The sequence below is a fragment of the Phacochoerus africanus genome, chromosome 15 (assembly GCF_016906955.1).
Source record: "Phacochoerus africanus isolate WHEZ1 chromosome 15, ROS_Pafr_v1, whole genome shotgun sequence".
Taxonomy (NCBI): Eukaryota; Metazoa; Chordata; class Mammalia; order Artiodactyla; family Suidae; genus Phacochoerus; species Phacochoerus africanus.
The window spans coordinates 13,785,391-13,799,927 of record NC_062558.1 but is presented as its reverse complement, the minus strand read 5'-3'; the positions used below and the strand labels follow the sequence as shown (position 1 = coordinate 13,799,927).

Here is a 14,537-nt window from a genome sequence, read left to right as displayed (position 1 = left end):
ATGAGAGGACATCTCTATGGGCTACTTACTCTCCCCCAATCCCAGGCTTCCTGATTTAGGAACTTGAAGGACAGCTGCCTCCAGGGGTGTGGAGGAAATGGCATTTTTGAACTGAAGTTCCTCAATTCCCTGATCACCTATACAGTCATTGCTGGGATATTACCATTGACATTAGGTCTTTGTCACTCATCCATATCTATCCATTTATTCAATAAACATTAGAGTTCCTATTGTGGCTCAGTGGAAATGAACCTGTCTAATATCCATGAGGATGCGGGTTCGATCCCTGGGCTCGCTCAGTGGGTTAAGGATCTGGCGTTGCTGTGAACTGTGGTGGAGGTTAGCCCATGTTGCTGTGGCTGTGGTGTAGGCCGACAGTTGCAGCTCCAATTAGACCCCTAGCCTGGGGACTTCCATGTGCCACACCTGCAGCCCTTAAAAAAAAGCAAAACAAAACAATACATATATTTTGGGTTTCTACCACACATCAGTCTCTAAGGTGGGTGATGGTGAGATAAAAGTTAGCCAGACATTATTCCTGCTCTCAGAGACTGCAGTTTAACAGGGGAAATAGACTCAAAGTTTTTTATGTTCAATTACTGTTGTTAGTGTTCTGAGAGGAAGGTAGGGCCATCAAATAAGAAACTTATACTCGGGGTAGCTTATATAATCTTGAAAGGCAAGGAAGATTTCTTTCTTTTTTTCTTTTCTTTTTTTTTTGCTTTTTAGGGCTGCGCCTGAGGCATATGAAAGTGCTAGGGCTGGAATTGGAGCAGCAGCTGCCGGCTTACACCACAGCCACAGCAATGCAGGATCTGAGCTACATCTGTGACCCTACACCGCAGCTCATGACAACACTGGATCCCTAACTCACTGAATGAGGCCAGGGATTGAACCGGCCTTCTCGTGGATACTAGTTGGGCTCACTACCACTAAGCCACAACGGGAACTCCAAGGAAGGTGTCTAAGAAGACTTTGTATTGAGCTAAGATGTGAGGGACACACAGGAATTAAACAGGCGAAGAGGAATCGAGACAGAGAAGGGAGGAGCCTGTCTTTCTGGCAGGATCATGGGGAAGAGCCCCGAGACAGGAAGGAACAGGGCACTTCCAGGGAGCTGAGGGGCCAGGGAAGTCAGAGGAGGAACCCCAAAGGCAGAGATAAGTGGAAGGAAAGGTGGTGACTGGGGGTGTGGCGATGTGCACCGGTGTCAATCAAATGTGTAGTGATGAGGGGTGTGACTGATGGTGATGTGGTGGGGACACACATGGTGGTGGGGTTGTGTGCCGGTGGGGTTGTTGGCAATGGTGATATGTGCTGACGGTACCATGTGGCTGGTGGTGACAGGTGGTGTAGCGATGATTTAAATAGATATACCTTTCAAATTATATTCTTCTGTGAAATTTTTTGAATGTCATTGACCTTTCTCTCCACCTAGAAGTGTGGTTAACATTTAAAAGGCAGTTTGCTCAGTGGTTATGAGAACAGATTCTGGAGCCAGACTGCCTAGGTTCAAATCTTAGCTCAGTCATTTATCAGCTGTTTGTTCTTGGCCCAGATGTCCTAACCTTAAACTTACCTTCGTTATCTCCCTTTTAAAATGAGATGATGATAATTTCAACTATCTCATGGGGTTTGTATGAGAATTAAATTAATTTAGACAAAACAGAATGGTGCCTGGCAAATAGAAAGCACTCGACTTTTTAAATTCCCTGATGTCAATTTTTCTCACTACTCAAATGATATTAGAAAACCATCAGAAGTTGTCAAAACAATCCTATCACATAGGAGATGCCAAAGTTTTTATTTCTTTCAAGGTGCGATTGGGATCATCTTTAGATAAAATTGGATGAAAGATGGTGCCGCTAATCATAAGAGAAAATGCAAGAAAGGGAAGTTCCCGTTGTGGCTCAGCGGTAACAGACTAGGATCCATGAGGACTTGGGTTCAATCCCTGGCCTTGCTTAGTGGGTTAAGGATTCAGCATTGCTGTGAGCTGTGGTGTGGTCACAGATGTGGCTCAGATCTGGTGTTGCTGTGGCTGTGGTGTAGGCCAGTAGCTATAGCTCTGATTTGACCCCTAGCCTGGGAACCTCCAAAAAAAAAAGGACAAGAAAGAAAAAAGAAAAGGCAGGAAAGGAACCAGTTGGGAAAAGAGGGGCTGATCAGTTTCCCTTGGGCTTCCTTACTGAGGTACAAGAGCGAGATCCCACCCCCAAGGCTTGTGGTCATGTGCCCCTTCCCACAGGCCCTCAAAAGGGGACCCCTCCAAGAAACACAGCTGTGGTGAAGGCACTAGCCATGGCGCTCCATAAGCACAGTCTCACAATTGCACTGCCCTTGGTAGGCATGGAGGGTACCATTTTTGTTTGATGGATTTCCCACCTGGTACTAACCTGGCTAAGCTGATGCTGTCTGTGTGCTGGGGGCTGAGGAGAAGGCATTGTACTGAAGTTTCTTCCAAGCCAACCAGCCCTGACCATTGGGCCCTGGGTCTTTCCTCCTGCTTCCTTCTTTCCGCTCTTAGTGAAATGTGGCCAAAGAATAAAAAACAGTTCTGAGAAGTCAGACACTTCGGCTATCATAGGCGGGGTACCTGCAGACATCATAGATTTCCCATGGCTGGTGCGTATCCTTGACAAAGGGCAACATCTCTGCGGAGGATCAATCCTCAGTGAGTGGTGGATTCTAACTGCATCCCATTGCTTCAAACACAAAAATACGTAAGTGTTGCAGACAGAATTTTTTTCAAACCAGTGTGGTAGACTATTTGCCCCTGCATGTTTATTATTCACATTCATCAGCCATAAAACAAAATACCAGGAGGGAGATGCCTGTGTGGTTAAATATCACACTTTGCAGATGAAAGAAGCTGTTCACCTCCTAAGATATTGCACATCTTGTGTGGGATCCAAGCTGCAGAGCAAAGGCTCCTCGGACTTCTCAGCATTTTACTAAGTGCGGGTAGTCCTCCTGGTCCATCTATGCTTCTGGAGAGCCCTTTCCTAAGCATTTGCTCCCACTCGGGGGTGGAGAGGTGGGGTTGACAGTGACCACAGAGTGGGGGAATCTAGAATGATTAAGCCCTGAGGGCAAGGCACCCAGCCTGACCTCGTGGCAGAAAGTCCAGTCTGAGCCCAGTCCACAAAATTGCATTTTTTTTTTCTTTTTGGGGCCACATGCGAGGCATATAGAAGTTCCCAGTCTAGGGGCTGAATCAGAGCTAGAGCCGCAGCTGCCGGCCTATGCCACAGCTACAGCAACGCCGGATCCTTAACCCACTGAGCGAGGCCAGGGATTGAACCCACATCCCCACGGATGCTAGGCAGGTTTGTTACGGCTGAGCCACAATGAGAACGCCCCCAAATAGTATTTTTGTGAAACTTTCCACGTGTCTGTGATATAGCCAGTCTGCCTTTTCTTCCAAATCAAGGTCAGTCCCTCATTTACTTCCCAGACATTTGTTGATGAAATTTACAAGTGAGTTGGTCCAAGTAAGAGGCCCTTAGGGCCGAAAGCTGGGTGGCCAGAGGGCAGGCCTGGCACTGGAGTCAGCCTCCTCCTCCCTGGCTCTGTGCCAAGTGCAGACCCCAGATTGCCCCCCACTCACCCCCACCACCATGAGCCCTCAGGCTCACAGTCTCAGTTATTTTCTCCTAAGGCTCACCTTGCATCCTTCAACCACTTGCCTTTTTTTTCTCTTTCTTTTGTTTTGGAATAAGATCTACCTTGGAGGTCACAGAGGGTGAAGGAAATCTTGACACCAAGAACTTGACGAAGATAAAAGTGGACAAGCTCATCACTCACCAGGATTTTGACAGCTGGTTCTTCACCAATGACATCGCTTTGCTCTTGCTCAAATCCCCATTGAACCTGGGTGTCGAGAAGGTACCCATCTGCCTTTCAGAGGTCACTGACATGAAGAGATGGAGAAACTGCTGGGTGACTGGCTGGGGCACCACCAGTGAGTTCCTCTAGCCCAATCCAGTGTAGGGGAAGGGGGGGAGGCCGGGGGAGGGGGCGGCAGGGAGAGGCACCCAGGCTGAGCCTTGCAATGAGAAGCAAACTCTGGAGACTCCACTGGCCCTAGGAAGTCTGCCTGGTGGATATGGGGACTGCCCGTTCTCACGGAAGGTCCTACCATGAACCTGCTCCTCAGTTCACATAGAAGCCATCCTTCCTGGTTCATGGAGGCTAAAATCATACCATATTGTGAGATAGAGACCCTCAACAGGGCCTCAGGGAAATCCCAGGCAGAAAGGCTTGGAGCCTGGGGGTGGGGGGGTGGTGACGTGGAGGAATTTTGAAGGACATACCGATGGGCAAAGGGGTGGCAAAATGGACTGAGCTCCAGGAAGTCCAGGCTGAGACCAGTCAGAGCAGCTCTGCTCCAACTGAGGGGGCCAGTTCTGCTTCCCTGTGATAAAGGACTCTGTGGCCAAAATATATGAAAACCCCAGATCCTGGCCAAGGAGGAGGGGATCAATTGAATATAAATTTTTCCTTCTAGAGTCAACCTGTAACCTATTCCTGCCACTTTGCCTGGCCAACCCACTAAATGGTGTCATTCCATTTTTCTTCTGTGAATGCACATTCCCCATAATCAGCAGAGCAGGAAACAACATATTCCACTCAGTGTTGCTCTTCCTAGGAGGCCCCCAGATGGCTCTCCATGGATTCCCACATGGTCCCAAAGCTCAGAGCTGTGTTAGAATTCCTCCATGGGAGTTACCCTTACAAGCTTTTCGAGATCTTCAAAAAAGGTTACCTTCTTTTTCTTCCTTTCTTTTTTTTTTTTTTTTTGTCCTTTTAGGGTTGCACCAACAGCATATGGAAGTTCCTGGGCTAGGGGTTAAATTGGAGATGCAGCTGCTAGTCTATGGCACAGCTATAGCAATGTCAGATCCTTAACCCACTAAGCAAGGCCAGAGATCAAACCTGAATCCTCAGGAATACTGGCCAGGTTCTTAACCCATCGAACCACAGTGGGGACTTAAAAAAAAAAAAGAGGCCAGTTTCTTTCTTTCTTTTTTTTTTTTTTTTTTGATCTTTTTGCCTTTTCTGGGGCTGCTCCCGCAGCATATGGAGGTTCCCAGGCTAGGGGTCGAATCGGAGCTATAGCCGCCGGCCTACACCAGAGCCACAGCAACGTGAGATCTGAGCCACATCTGCAATCTACACCACAGCTCACAGCAACACCAGATCCTTAACCCACTGAGCAAGGACAGGGATCGAACCTGCTACCTCATGGTTCCTAGTTGGATTCATTAACCACTGAGCCACAATAGGAACTCCAAAAAGAGGCCACCTGCTTAACTTAGAGTTCCTCAGGTTTCCTATACCACATATTCACTGAAACACCTTTATTTATTTATTTATTTATTTATTTATTTATTTATTTACTGTCTTTTTGTATTTTGAGGGCCGCACCCACAGCATATGGAGGTTCCCAGGCTAGGGATCTGATCGGAGCTACAGATGCCCACCTAGGCCACAGCCACAGCAACATCAGATCTGAGCCTTGTCTGCGGCCCACACCACAACTCATGGCAACACCGGATCCTTAACCCACTGAGCGAGACCAGGGATTGAACCCGAAACCTTATGGTTCTTAGTTGGATTTGTTTCTGCTGTGCCGTGACAGGAACTCTGAGATTCTTTTATGATCCAGGCAGTGTTCTAGGTCCTGGGAATGTGGCAATGTGCTGAGAGGAAGATGTCCTCATCTTCAGGAGCGAAGTTTCTAGGACTTGGGCTCACCTAGAGCCCATGGGCAGTGACCTGACATGATTCAAGCCCATCTTTTTGTGCTATGGGTCCCAGGACAGAACTTATCATCTTGAGTTCTCTACATCCTTATGGATTTGAGTGAAACACATTGTTAGGACCCTAGGTGGAACCTGGCACCTTCTGCAGGGCAAGAAGATGGTTCATGGAGGCTAAAATCCAGTAGAGACCTAGTCCTGGGTCTTCATTCAGAGAGGGTGGGCTCAAGGGTCCCCTGGACCCCCCCTCCTCTCCCAGGCCAAAGCTGGGTTGTTTCCTGGGCCATAGGGCATTTCCCTTGTTGTTGAGGTGAAAAGCCATGATGTGTATGGGTGCTTGACCTCAATCCAGAGAGACCCCGTTGAGCTCGGGGTCCTCTCCCTCTCCACTTCTTCTTTGGCTCAGTTCCTAAGCGAAGTGCAGATGCAGTGCTACAGAAAGTCAACATCCAGCTGATCGACTGGGAGACGTGCTTCCACATGGTGCCCATGCTCACCAAGAATATGCTATGTGCTGGCGACCTTCGAGGTGGGAAAGACGCCTGCCAGGTAAGCAGCTTCTCCATGGCTTGGAGATGGGCTGCCCCAGAAAGTTGGCCAGCTTTGCCAGCATGGGGGGGGGTCCCTTCTTTCTCCTCTGGATAGGAGATGGATTAAAGCTGCAGAAGCATGTTCTTTCAGAGGCCAGAAAGTCTGCAGTCAAGGCATCGGCAGGGCTAGGCTGCCTCTGGAGGTCCCAGGGAAGGGTGTTTCTTTGCCTTTTCTGGTTTCAGGTGGCTGAGGGCAATCCGGGGCATTCCTTAGCCTGTGGCTGCATCACTCCCGTCTCTGCCTCCAGCTTGTCCCTTGTGTGCATGGGTCTCCTCTGCTTTCTCTTCTTACGGGGATATTGGTTGTTAGATTAAGACCCACTCTAATCCAGCAGAACTTCATCTCAATTGAATTAATTACATATGCCCAGATCTTATGTCCAAATAAGGTCAAATTCTGAGGCTCCAGCGGGACAGGAATTTGGGAGGGATGCTCTGTAACCAAGGGGACGCTGTGCAGGGTAGTGGTTAGGGCTACAGGCTCCCTCAGCCTCCCTCAGCTCCTCTACTTACTGCCTGGACCTCCCTCTATGACTGTGCCTTTTCAGATTTCCTCATCTGTAAAACAACAATACTAAGGGCTGTTGTGAAGATAAAGTGAGTCAATCACAAAAGCATTTATGGGAGCTTACATCATAGCTCAGTGGAAATGAATCTGACTAGTACCCATGAGGATGCAGGTTCAATCTCTGGCCTTGCTCAGTGGGTTAAGCATCCAGGGCTGCCATGAGCTGTGGTGTACGTTGCAGATGAGGCTCGGATCTGGCGTTGCTGTGGCTGTGGCTCAGGTTGGAGGTATCAGCTCCACTTGGACCCCTAGCCTGGGAACCTCCATATGCCGCAGGTATGGCCCTAAAAAGACCAAAAAAAAAAAACCACAAAAGCATTTAGAAGAACATAGAGCAGATGAAGGTCATGGTAAACATTATGAATATTGTTTCCTCCATCACCATCTCTCCCATCATCATCTGTTCAGTGCTCAATAGCATACAAAGTGCTTCCACACATACATCAAAGGAATGTGAACTAGGAAACAGTTCTATTTCAGTGGGGAAAATGAGGACCAGGAAAGCTGACCGTCTTGCGGAAGACACACCAACGAGGTAAATAATAAACCCAGAGTCCCAACCCAGGCACACTGACTTCATGTGGGGAAAGCTTCTTTTGGGCTCCAGATCCAGCAGCCCAGCATGGCCAGGCCCAGCTCTGCCTGGTTTGACAACCACAAAAATGATCACCACTGAGTACAGGCTTGCCATATGTCAGGGCCAGGCATAGGGTTTGGTCATGTCCTTCCCTTCACACAGCGGTCCTGCAGGAGAGGTACAATTATCTCCACCAGCATCAAAATGAAATTTAAGGTTTTTGTTTTTTTTTTTGTCTTTTTGCGTTTCCTAGGGCCGCTCTCATGGCATATGGAGATTCCCAGGCCAGGGGTCCAATTGGAGCTGCAGCTACCCACCTAGGCCAGAGCCACAGCAACGTGGCATCCGAGCCACGTCTGCAACCTACACCACAGCTCAGGGCAACACCAGATCCTTAACCCACTGAGCGAGGCCAGGGATTGAACCCGCAACCTCATGGTTCCTAGTCGGATTCATTAACCACTACACCATGATGGGAACTCCAAAATTTAAGTTCTTAACTGCACATCTTTCACCTAGATCCCCTCATCTCTACAGAAGTGAGTATCATTTTTTTTTTTTAGGGCTGCATCCACGGCATGTTGGAGGTTTCCAGGATAGGGGTCGAATTGGAGCTTCAGCTGCTGGCCTATGCCTCAGCCACAGCAGTGCCAGATCTGAGCTGCGTCTTCCACCTACACCACAGCTCACAGCCATGCCGGACTGCTGACCCACTGAGCGAGGCCAGGGATCGAACCTGAATCCTCATGGATACTAATCAGATTCATTTCCACTGCGCCATGATGGGAACTCCTAATTCTTCATTTTAAAGACAGGTCTTGTGAATTTCCAATGACTTTAAAGAAATGGTTAAAGAACCCTTTTGGTTCCAACTAAGTTGAGAGGCACAGTGATTTGTTCATGATAACAATCTGGCTAAAAAAAAAAAAAATCACGTAAACCCATATATTCTATTGGAGGGGATGTTGTTTAACTGTTTTGTATTTGGATTTTTGGTGTATCATTGAATGATGCTTCTTTTCGACTTATTTGTGTGTCAATATTTTCAAAAGTAAATCTTTGTAAGCTGTGAGCTATGGGCACCTGATCCTATGTCTGTACCATAATAGTGATGTGTACACATTGGCATTGGATGTGGAGAGTTCCGTTTGACTAGGGAGTTGCCTTTGCTTGGTTGGAATTGGAAATGGTGTTTGTTTCACTTATTTATTCGAGTGCATGGTAAAGAGAGTTCCAGGGATATAGATGGGTGCACAGTGAAGAGGAATTTTACCTCTTATAATTGTTCTTTTGTTCATTCCCCAGAGAAACCACTGCTTCAATGTAACTGTATCCCACCTGAAATATTCTTCTCAGACCCAATCATGTGTGTGTGCACACTTATATATTACATTAACTTATTTACATAATTATGCATATTATTCACGTTCTTTTTCCGTATCTCAGTTTTCTTCTTTTTTTTTTCCTTTGAGGGGCATACCTGTGGCATATGGAAGTTCCCAGGCTAGGGGTCCCATCAGAGCTGTAGCCACTGGCCTACGCCACAGCCACAGCAACACCAGATCTGAGCCACATTAGTGGCCTACACCACAGCTCACGGCAATGCTGGATCCTTAACCCAATGAGCGAGGCCAGGGATCAAATCCACATCCTTGTGGATACTAGTCGGGTTTGTTACTGCTGAGCCACAACGGGAACTCCTATATCTCAGCTTTATGATTTTTTAAATGAAGATACATTATTCTTTAACAGAAAGTTTTAGATGGTCCAAAAAATTTGGGGGGCATGAAATGTAGTATATTCCTTATTCTCATGTAAGTGATGCCAGCCCACTTGTGCTTATTTGCCAGTCTCTTTCAAGACATTATAAAATTTGTAAATTGTTTAAAATTTGATGTTTTAAACCACAACCTAACATTTTGACACAACTTTTGTATTTTCTGCTCCTGTATATACAGTTTGTATGCCTGCTGTCTTCAACCAACGACCTATTATAAAGCATAATGGATTTGGGGGTTTGGTTTTTCCTTTTTGCTATTGTGACTGATACAGAAAGAGCAAAATGAGAGCTTTCTGGGAAAATTGGACGAGTTCTGAAAAACAACAAAAGTGCTTAGAGGCAAAATGGATTAGAAAACCAGTCGGTGGTACATCAAAATGAATGCATAGGACTTTGCTGCTGCTGCTGCTGTTGATGACGGATATTTATTTTTGACCAAATTGTTATTCATCACCATTGCTTTTGACCAAATAGTTTGCTCTCTCTTCTGATAATCAGAGAGCTGGGGGCACAGTCATGAATTTGGAGAGCCTAATCAAAATTAAAAACACCCACTCATCAAAAGATGCCATAGGGGCTTTGCACCTTGTGCTGGGTGCTCACACCTCACTAGGCTATAAGAGCGACTTGCTACTGTCCCTTCCACTCCCAAACAACTTTTCTCTCCTAGGGTGACAGTGGGGGGCCACTGGTTTGCCAGAAAAAAACCAACAAAATCGTATGGTACCAGCTGGGTATTGTCAGCTGGGGAGTGGGCTGTGGCCAGGAGAAAAGGCCTGGAGTGTACACGAAGATGTCTAGTTATCTGCTATGGATTGAGAAGGAGACTGCACTGTCAAAAAAGCCATACAAACATGAGCCAGACTCCGGGTACAGTTTGCTTCTATCACCCTGGGCCATCTTATTACTGTATTTTGTGATGCTTCTATGCTGCCTGTGATTAAATACTGTATTGCCTCAAACCAAGTGTCCTTCTCAGTTTGTGGAGTCAGGTTAAGGATGGGGTGCAGCTTTTGAGGAGGAATTCTCACATGATGAGCCATGCCTGAAATAATCACATACCTATAGGAGTGCTTCAAATATACCTGGGACCCACTTGAAGGCCTATGGTTCTCTGGGGACATGGAGGCAGGTTACCAACTTCAGCTTGCAGCCTCTCCAAAGGTTTCACTGGAGCATCTTTTTATGGGGAGGGCAGGCCAAGGATCTCTGAAACAGAAAGCCTGTTCTTCCCACTCTCACAAGCAGGTATGTTCCACAGCTTCTCTCATTTTCCATTTCTTTGGCTCCTGTAATGAGAAAAAGTCCAACTTCCTCCTTTCCCTTCATTTGCAGCTCATCCCTGAGACCCACAGACTTGGTCTCCAGAAAGGTCCTTGTTCTTGGTCCTCCTTTGATTCTACCTGGTTCAGAGCTCTAGTACATGCTGCTTTTGGCTCTCAGAGATCATGAGTCACAATGCTGAGAGTCAAGATCAGGAAGTCACTGAAGTAGAGATGTCCTCGTGATGAGGTGGGAAAGAAACACACAGCTTACTGGATTGGTTGGTTTTTGTTGTTGAGTTGTATGAGTTTGTATGTTTTGGAAATCAAGCCCTCATTGGCCCAATCAAAAAATGGGCAGAACACCTAAACAGACATTTCTCCAGAGAAGACATGCAGATGGCCAGTAGGCACATGAAAAGACACTCAACATCACTTATTATTAGAGAAATGCAAGTCATACCTACAATGAGTTGTCACCTCACACTGGTCAGAATAACCATCATTAAAAAGTCTACAAATAACAAATGCTGGATAATATGTGGAGAAAAGGGAACCCTCCTACACTGTTGGTGGGAATGAGAATTGGTGCAGCCACTATGGAGAACATTATGGACGTTCCTTTAAGCTAAAGGCAGAGTTACCATATGATCCAGCAATCCCACTCCTGGGCACATATCCAGAGAAAACTCTTAATTCAAAAACATACATGCACCCAAGTGTTCATAGCAGTGAGGCAGAATATTAACTTAGTGTAGGAACATGGGCTTTGATGCATTCTTTGATATGGCCATTGACTAACACTTGCGGCTTAAGGGCTCCAGGGAGTAACATCCCTACAGGCATTGTTTATTATAGGGAGTATACCAACGTCCAGATGGACATTAATCCCCAATCCCCCGTGACTCAGTTTATGGGAAGAAAAGGGCAAAGAAACTCTGAGACTTATGTGACATTTCCACCCCTAAGACCCAACTGGACAAGGACCCATATAGGTAATTGAACAAGGCCAACGGGAGAAAACTACATCTTCCTGGACCCCACATTTGTCCCCCCCATCTTTAAGGGATAAAAACCCCTATAGGACAATAGAGAAAGGGGGCTCTTCTCCCCCCTCCCAGCAGCACTGGGAACTATCTTCTTTCCTTCAATAAAAACTTTGCTTGCTTACTGCCTGAGTGTTCGCAGAGTTCATTCTTCAACTGCCATGAACAAGGACCCAGATTCTGGTATCATCTTTCCGGTATCATCAGCACTATTCACAACAGCCAAGACATGGGCACAACCTAAATCTTCATCATACAGAGGAATGGATAAAGAGGAATGTGGTACATAAACACAATGGAATATTACTCAGCCATAAAAAGAATGAAGTCATGCCATTTGCAGCAACATGGATGGACCTAGAGATTATCATACTAAGTGAAGTAAGTCAGAAAGAGAAGGACAAACACCATATGATATCACTTATGGGTGGAATCTTAAAAAAATGATACAAGGGAACTTATTTATAAAACAGAAACAGAGCTGCAGACATAGCAAACAAACTTATGATTACCAAAGGTGGAAGGGTGGGAAGGACAAAAATAACATTTTTAATCCGATTAACATGTCCTTAGAAGAATCTGCCTACCTCTTCCTACCTCTCTGAGACATTTCTCTCCACTTCCTTATTCACACTCTTCCAGCCCCACTAGCCTTTCTGTTTCTCAAACACTGAAAATTCCCCCCTGTCTTGGGCCATTTTTACGTCCTAGTTCTTCTATTTGGAAAGCTTTTCCTTCGTGCAACCACTGTGGGGAAACTGACAGTGATCAGGCCTATCTACCCCACTTCTGTAATCTCCAGGATGCCAAGAGGGCAAAGAAATGCACTCTATCCAGGGCAAACAGTGTCTTATTTCTTCATCCGTCCCCTGCCTCCAGAGCTCTGCTCTCCTGCCCCATGTTTCCATTTCTCTTCTGCATCATTCAGATCATTCCCTTCTGAGCTTACATCTCACAGAGGCCTCTCCTGAGCAACGCAGCTAAAACAGCTCTGAACACAATTCCACAGCCCCACACACGACTTAGGAGCTTCTCCTATTTGCCATCTTCATCTCATTTCTCAGAACCACTAATTATCTTATTTATCCCTGGGTTTACCTGTTTATTGTGTCTGTCCCCCACCCCTTGTCTTGCATATAAAGTGTCCTAAAGGTGGGGATTACAGGTGTCTGTTCTCCATGTAGAATGGTCCCTGATGTGATGGCTGTAATAGGCGCGTGGGAAACAGCTATTATTCCTAAAGTTCCAAGGAGCTAGACGTGTACGTGTTTTCCAAAGATTTCAATCAGATTTTCCATTTGGGGGGAAATGATTCTTAGGCTTTTTTACCCCCTAAGCTCTTTGAGAGCTCTAAATTTATCTTACAATACTTAGAAATACCCTACCTAAACAAGTAAAAGACAGATGAGACCTCAGTTTGTATGATTAGACTGTAGACTTTTATTAGAACAAGCATCTCTCATAGCTGTAAGCAAAGTGTTAAAATTTGTCAAGCTAACACATCTTTTCTCTGCCATGAGGAGAAATGAAAAAAGGGAGAAAGCCCCTTACATATGAATAGGATCAGTACAGCAAAGTATTTCAGGGAATCATCCATTGCAGCGATAAATGTTTGCAAATTTTAAGGCACTGGAGGGCAGGAAGGCAGAACTCGGATAAAGGATGCCCCATCCGGCCAGCGACCTCCCGGCTTGGTTCCACAGCATCTGTGGCAGGCACCCAGGCAAAAGAAGGGTGGACTGACTATTCATTTTCCTCATTCAGACATCACATGATCCAAAACATTTCACAGCTCCACTCCCGCCAAAAGTTATTGGAAGAGAAATGATAGGTTATCAATTTGCCACCGCCCTTCATGAAATCATACCTCAATAAAGCAGATTTTTATGGCTGCCTTTGTGTACTTCACAAAGCCCCCCCCCCGCCCCCGCACAAAACTGCCCAATTTGTTGGAAGCAGGTTTTTTTTTTTTTTTTTTTTTGCCGTGACTTCAAGAGCTGACGATGTGGGGAGAAATTACTTTCTAATTCCCAGTGGGCAGGCCACGCCAGTGCCCCCGAGGCCGCAGTACCCATCTGGGTTCTTGCTCAGGTACTGCTGGTGGTAATCCTCCGCGTAGTAGAAAGGCTGTCCCTCCCGGATGTCGGTGGTGATGAGGCCGAAGCCGTGCTCAGACAGAACCTGTGGAGAGAAAAGCGCCATCAGGACCTGGTGCGCAGGGATCCCGGGAAACACTTGGGACGGGGGGAGGCAGTCGGGATGCAGGCAGGCAGGTGGCTGGGGATGTGCAGGGGTCCTTGGGGCCTGGGCTTGGCCGCTTCCCATTGGGGTTTTTCTGGGCAGTCACCTCCCTTCCTGTGCCTCAGGGGCTGGGGTTTGAAATCCGGATTTTTTCCTGACTGTAATTGATGCTCCATCCTCTACACCATGTCTGCCCCTGGCCCCCATCACCCCTGTGCTTGTGTCTGGAGCCCTGCGTCAGGCCCTGTGGGTCTGTGTGAAACCGCCCCCTTTCCTGGGGAAGCAGCAGGGCTGGGGCTCCCTGGCGGCCCTGGGGAGGATGGTCCCTGAGGGAACTTGGGCGGGGCTGCCGCGGGTGGGGGGACGGGGCAGGGAGGGCCACAGATGCCCCGTGCTGGCCCCTCCACCCACTCGCAGGCTGGATGGGGATCCCCACTTGCTCACTGTGGTTCTGGGCAGCAAGGACCCTGCCAGGACCCAGGGGGCCGCCCAGGTCTGGGCTCTGCCACTCCAGGCCTGGAGCCGGGCCAGTGAGGTCACAGGAGGATGTGGCCTGGGGTCCTGGTCGACTCACGGCTGCCCTCTGTGACCTAGTTTAAGGCCTGGTGGCATCTGCTGCCCGGGAAAGAAAGAGCCGTAAACACCACCGGGGGAGGAGAGCGGAGCTATTTGGGGCAGGAGACGGATTAAGAAGCAGACATTGTTCCC

General features: G+C 47.3%; 2 protein-coding genes across 3 annotated transcripts in view; one reads left to right on the top strand and one right to left on the bottom strand.

The window, feature by feature from the left end:
* Positions 1-2,301: 2,301 nt before the first annotated feature.
* Positions 2,302-10,220, top strand: LOC125116322 (serine protease 52-like). Its single transcript, XM_047761438.1, has 6 exons — positions 2,302-2,356; positions 2,528-2,723; positions 3,723-3,968; positions 4,254-4,276; positions 6,196-6,314; positions 9,951-10,220. The coding sequence occupies exons 1-6, from the start codon at positions 2,302-2,304 to the stop codon at positions 10,218-10,220; spliced, it is 909 nt and encodes a 302-aa protein (XP_047617394.1).
* A 2,784-nt stretch (positions 10,221-13,004) lies between these two features.
* Positions 13,005-14,537, bottom strand: part of MSRA (methionine sulfoxide reductase A) — a 382,386-nt gene continuing 380,853 nt past the window's right edge. For both annotated transcript variants that reach the window (XM_047762787.1, XM_047762785.1), the window contains one exon: positions 13,005-13,769. In XM_047762787.1, coding sequence (XP_047618743.1) covers positions 13,605-13,769 — 165 coding nt within the window. In that variant the 3' untranslated portion in view covers positions 13,005-13,604. The remainder of the gene's footprint in view (positions 13,770-14,537) is intronic.

Coding starts and splice junctions, on each gene's coding strand:
- LOC125116322 (XM_047761438.1), top strand. CDS start 2,302: ATGGCGCTCCATAAGCACAGTCTCACAATTGCACTGCCCTTGGTAGGC. Junction 2,724..3,722: donor TGCTTCAAACACAAAAATAC/GTAAGTGTTGCA, acceptor TTTTGGAATAAG/ATCTACCTTGGAGGTCACAG. Junction 3,969..4,253: donor GGCTGGGGCACCACCAGTGA/GTTCCTCTAGCC, acceptor GGGAAATCCCAG/GCAGAAAGGCTTGGAGCCTG.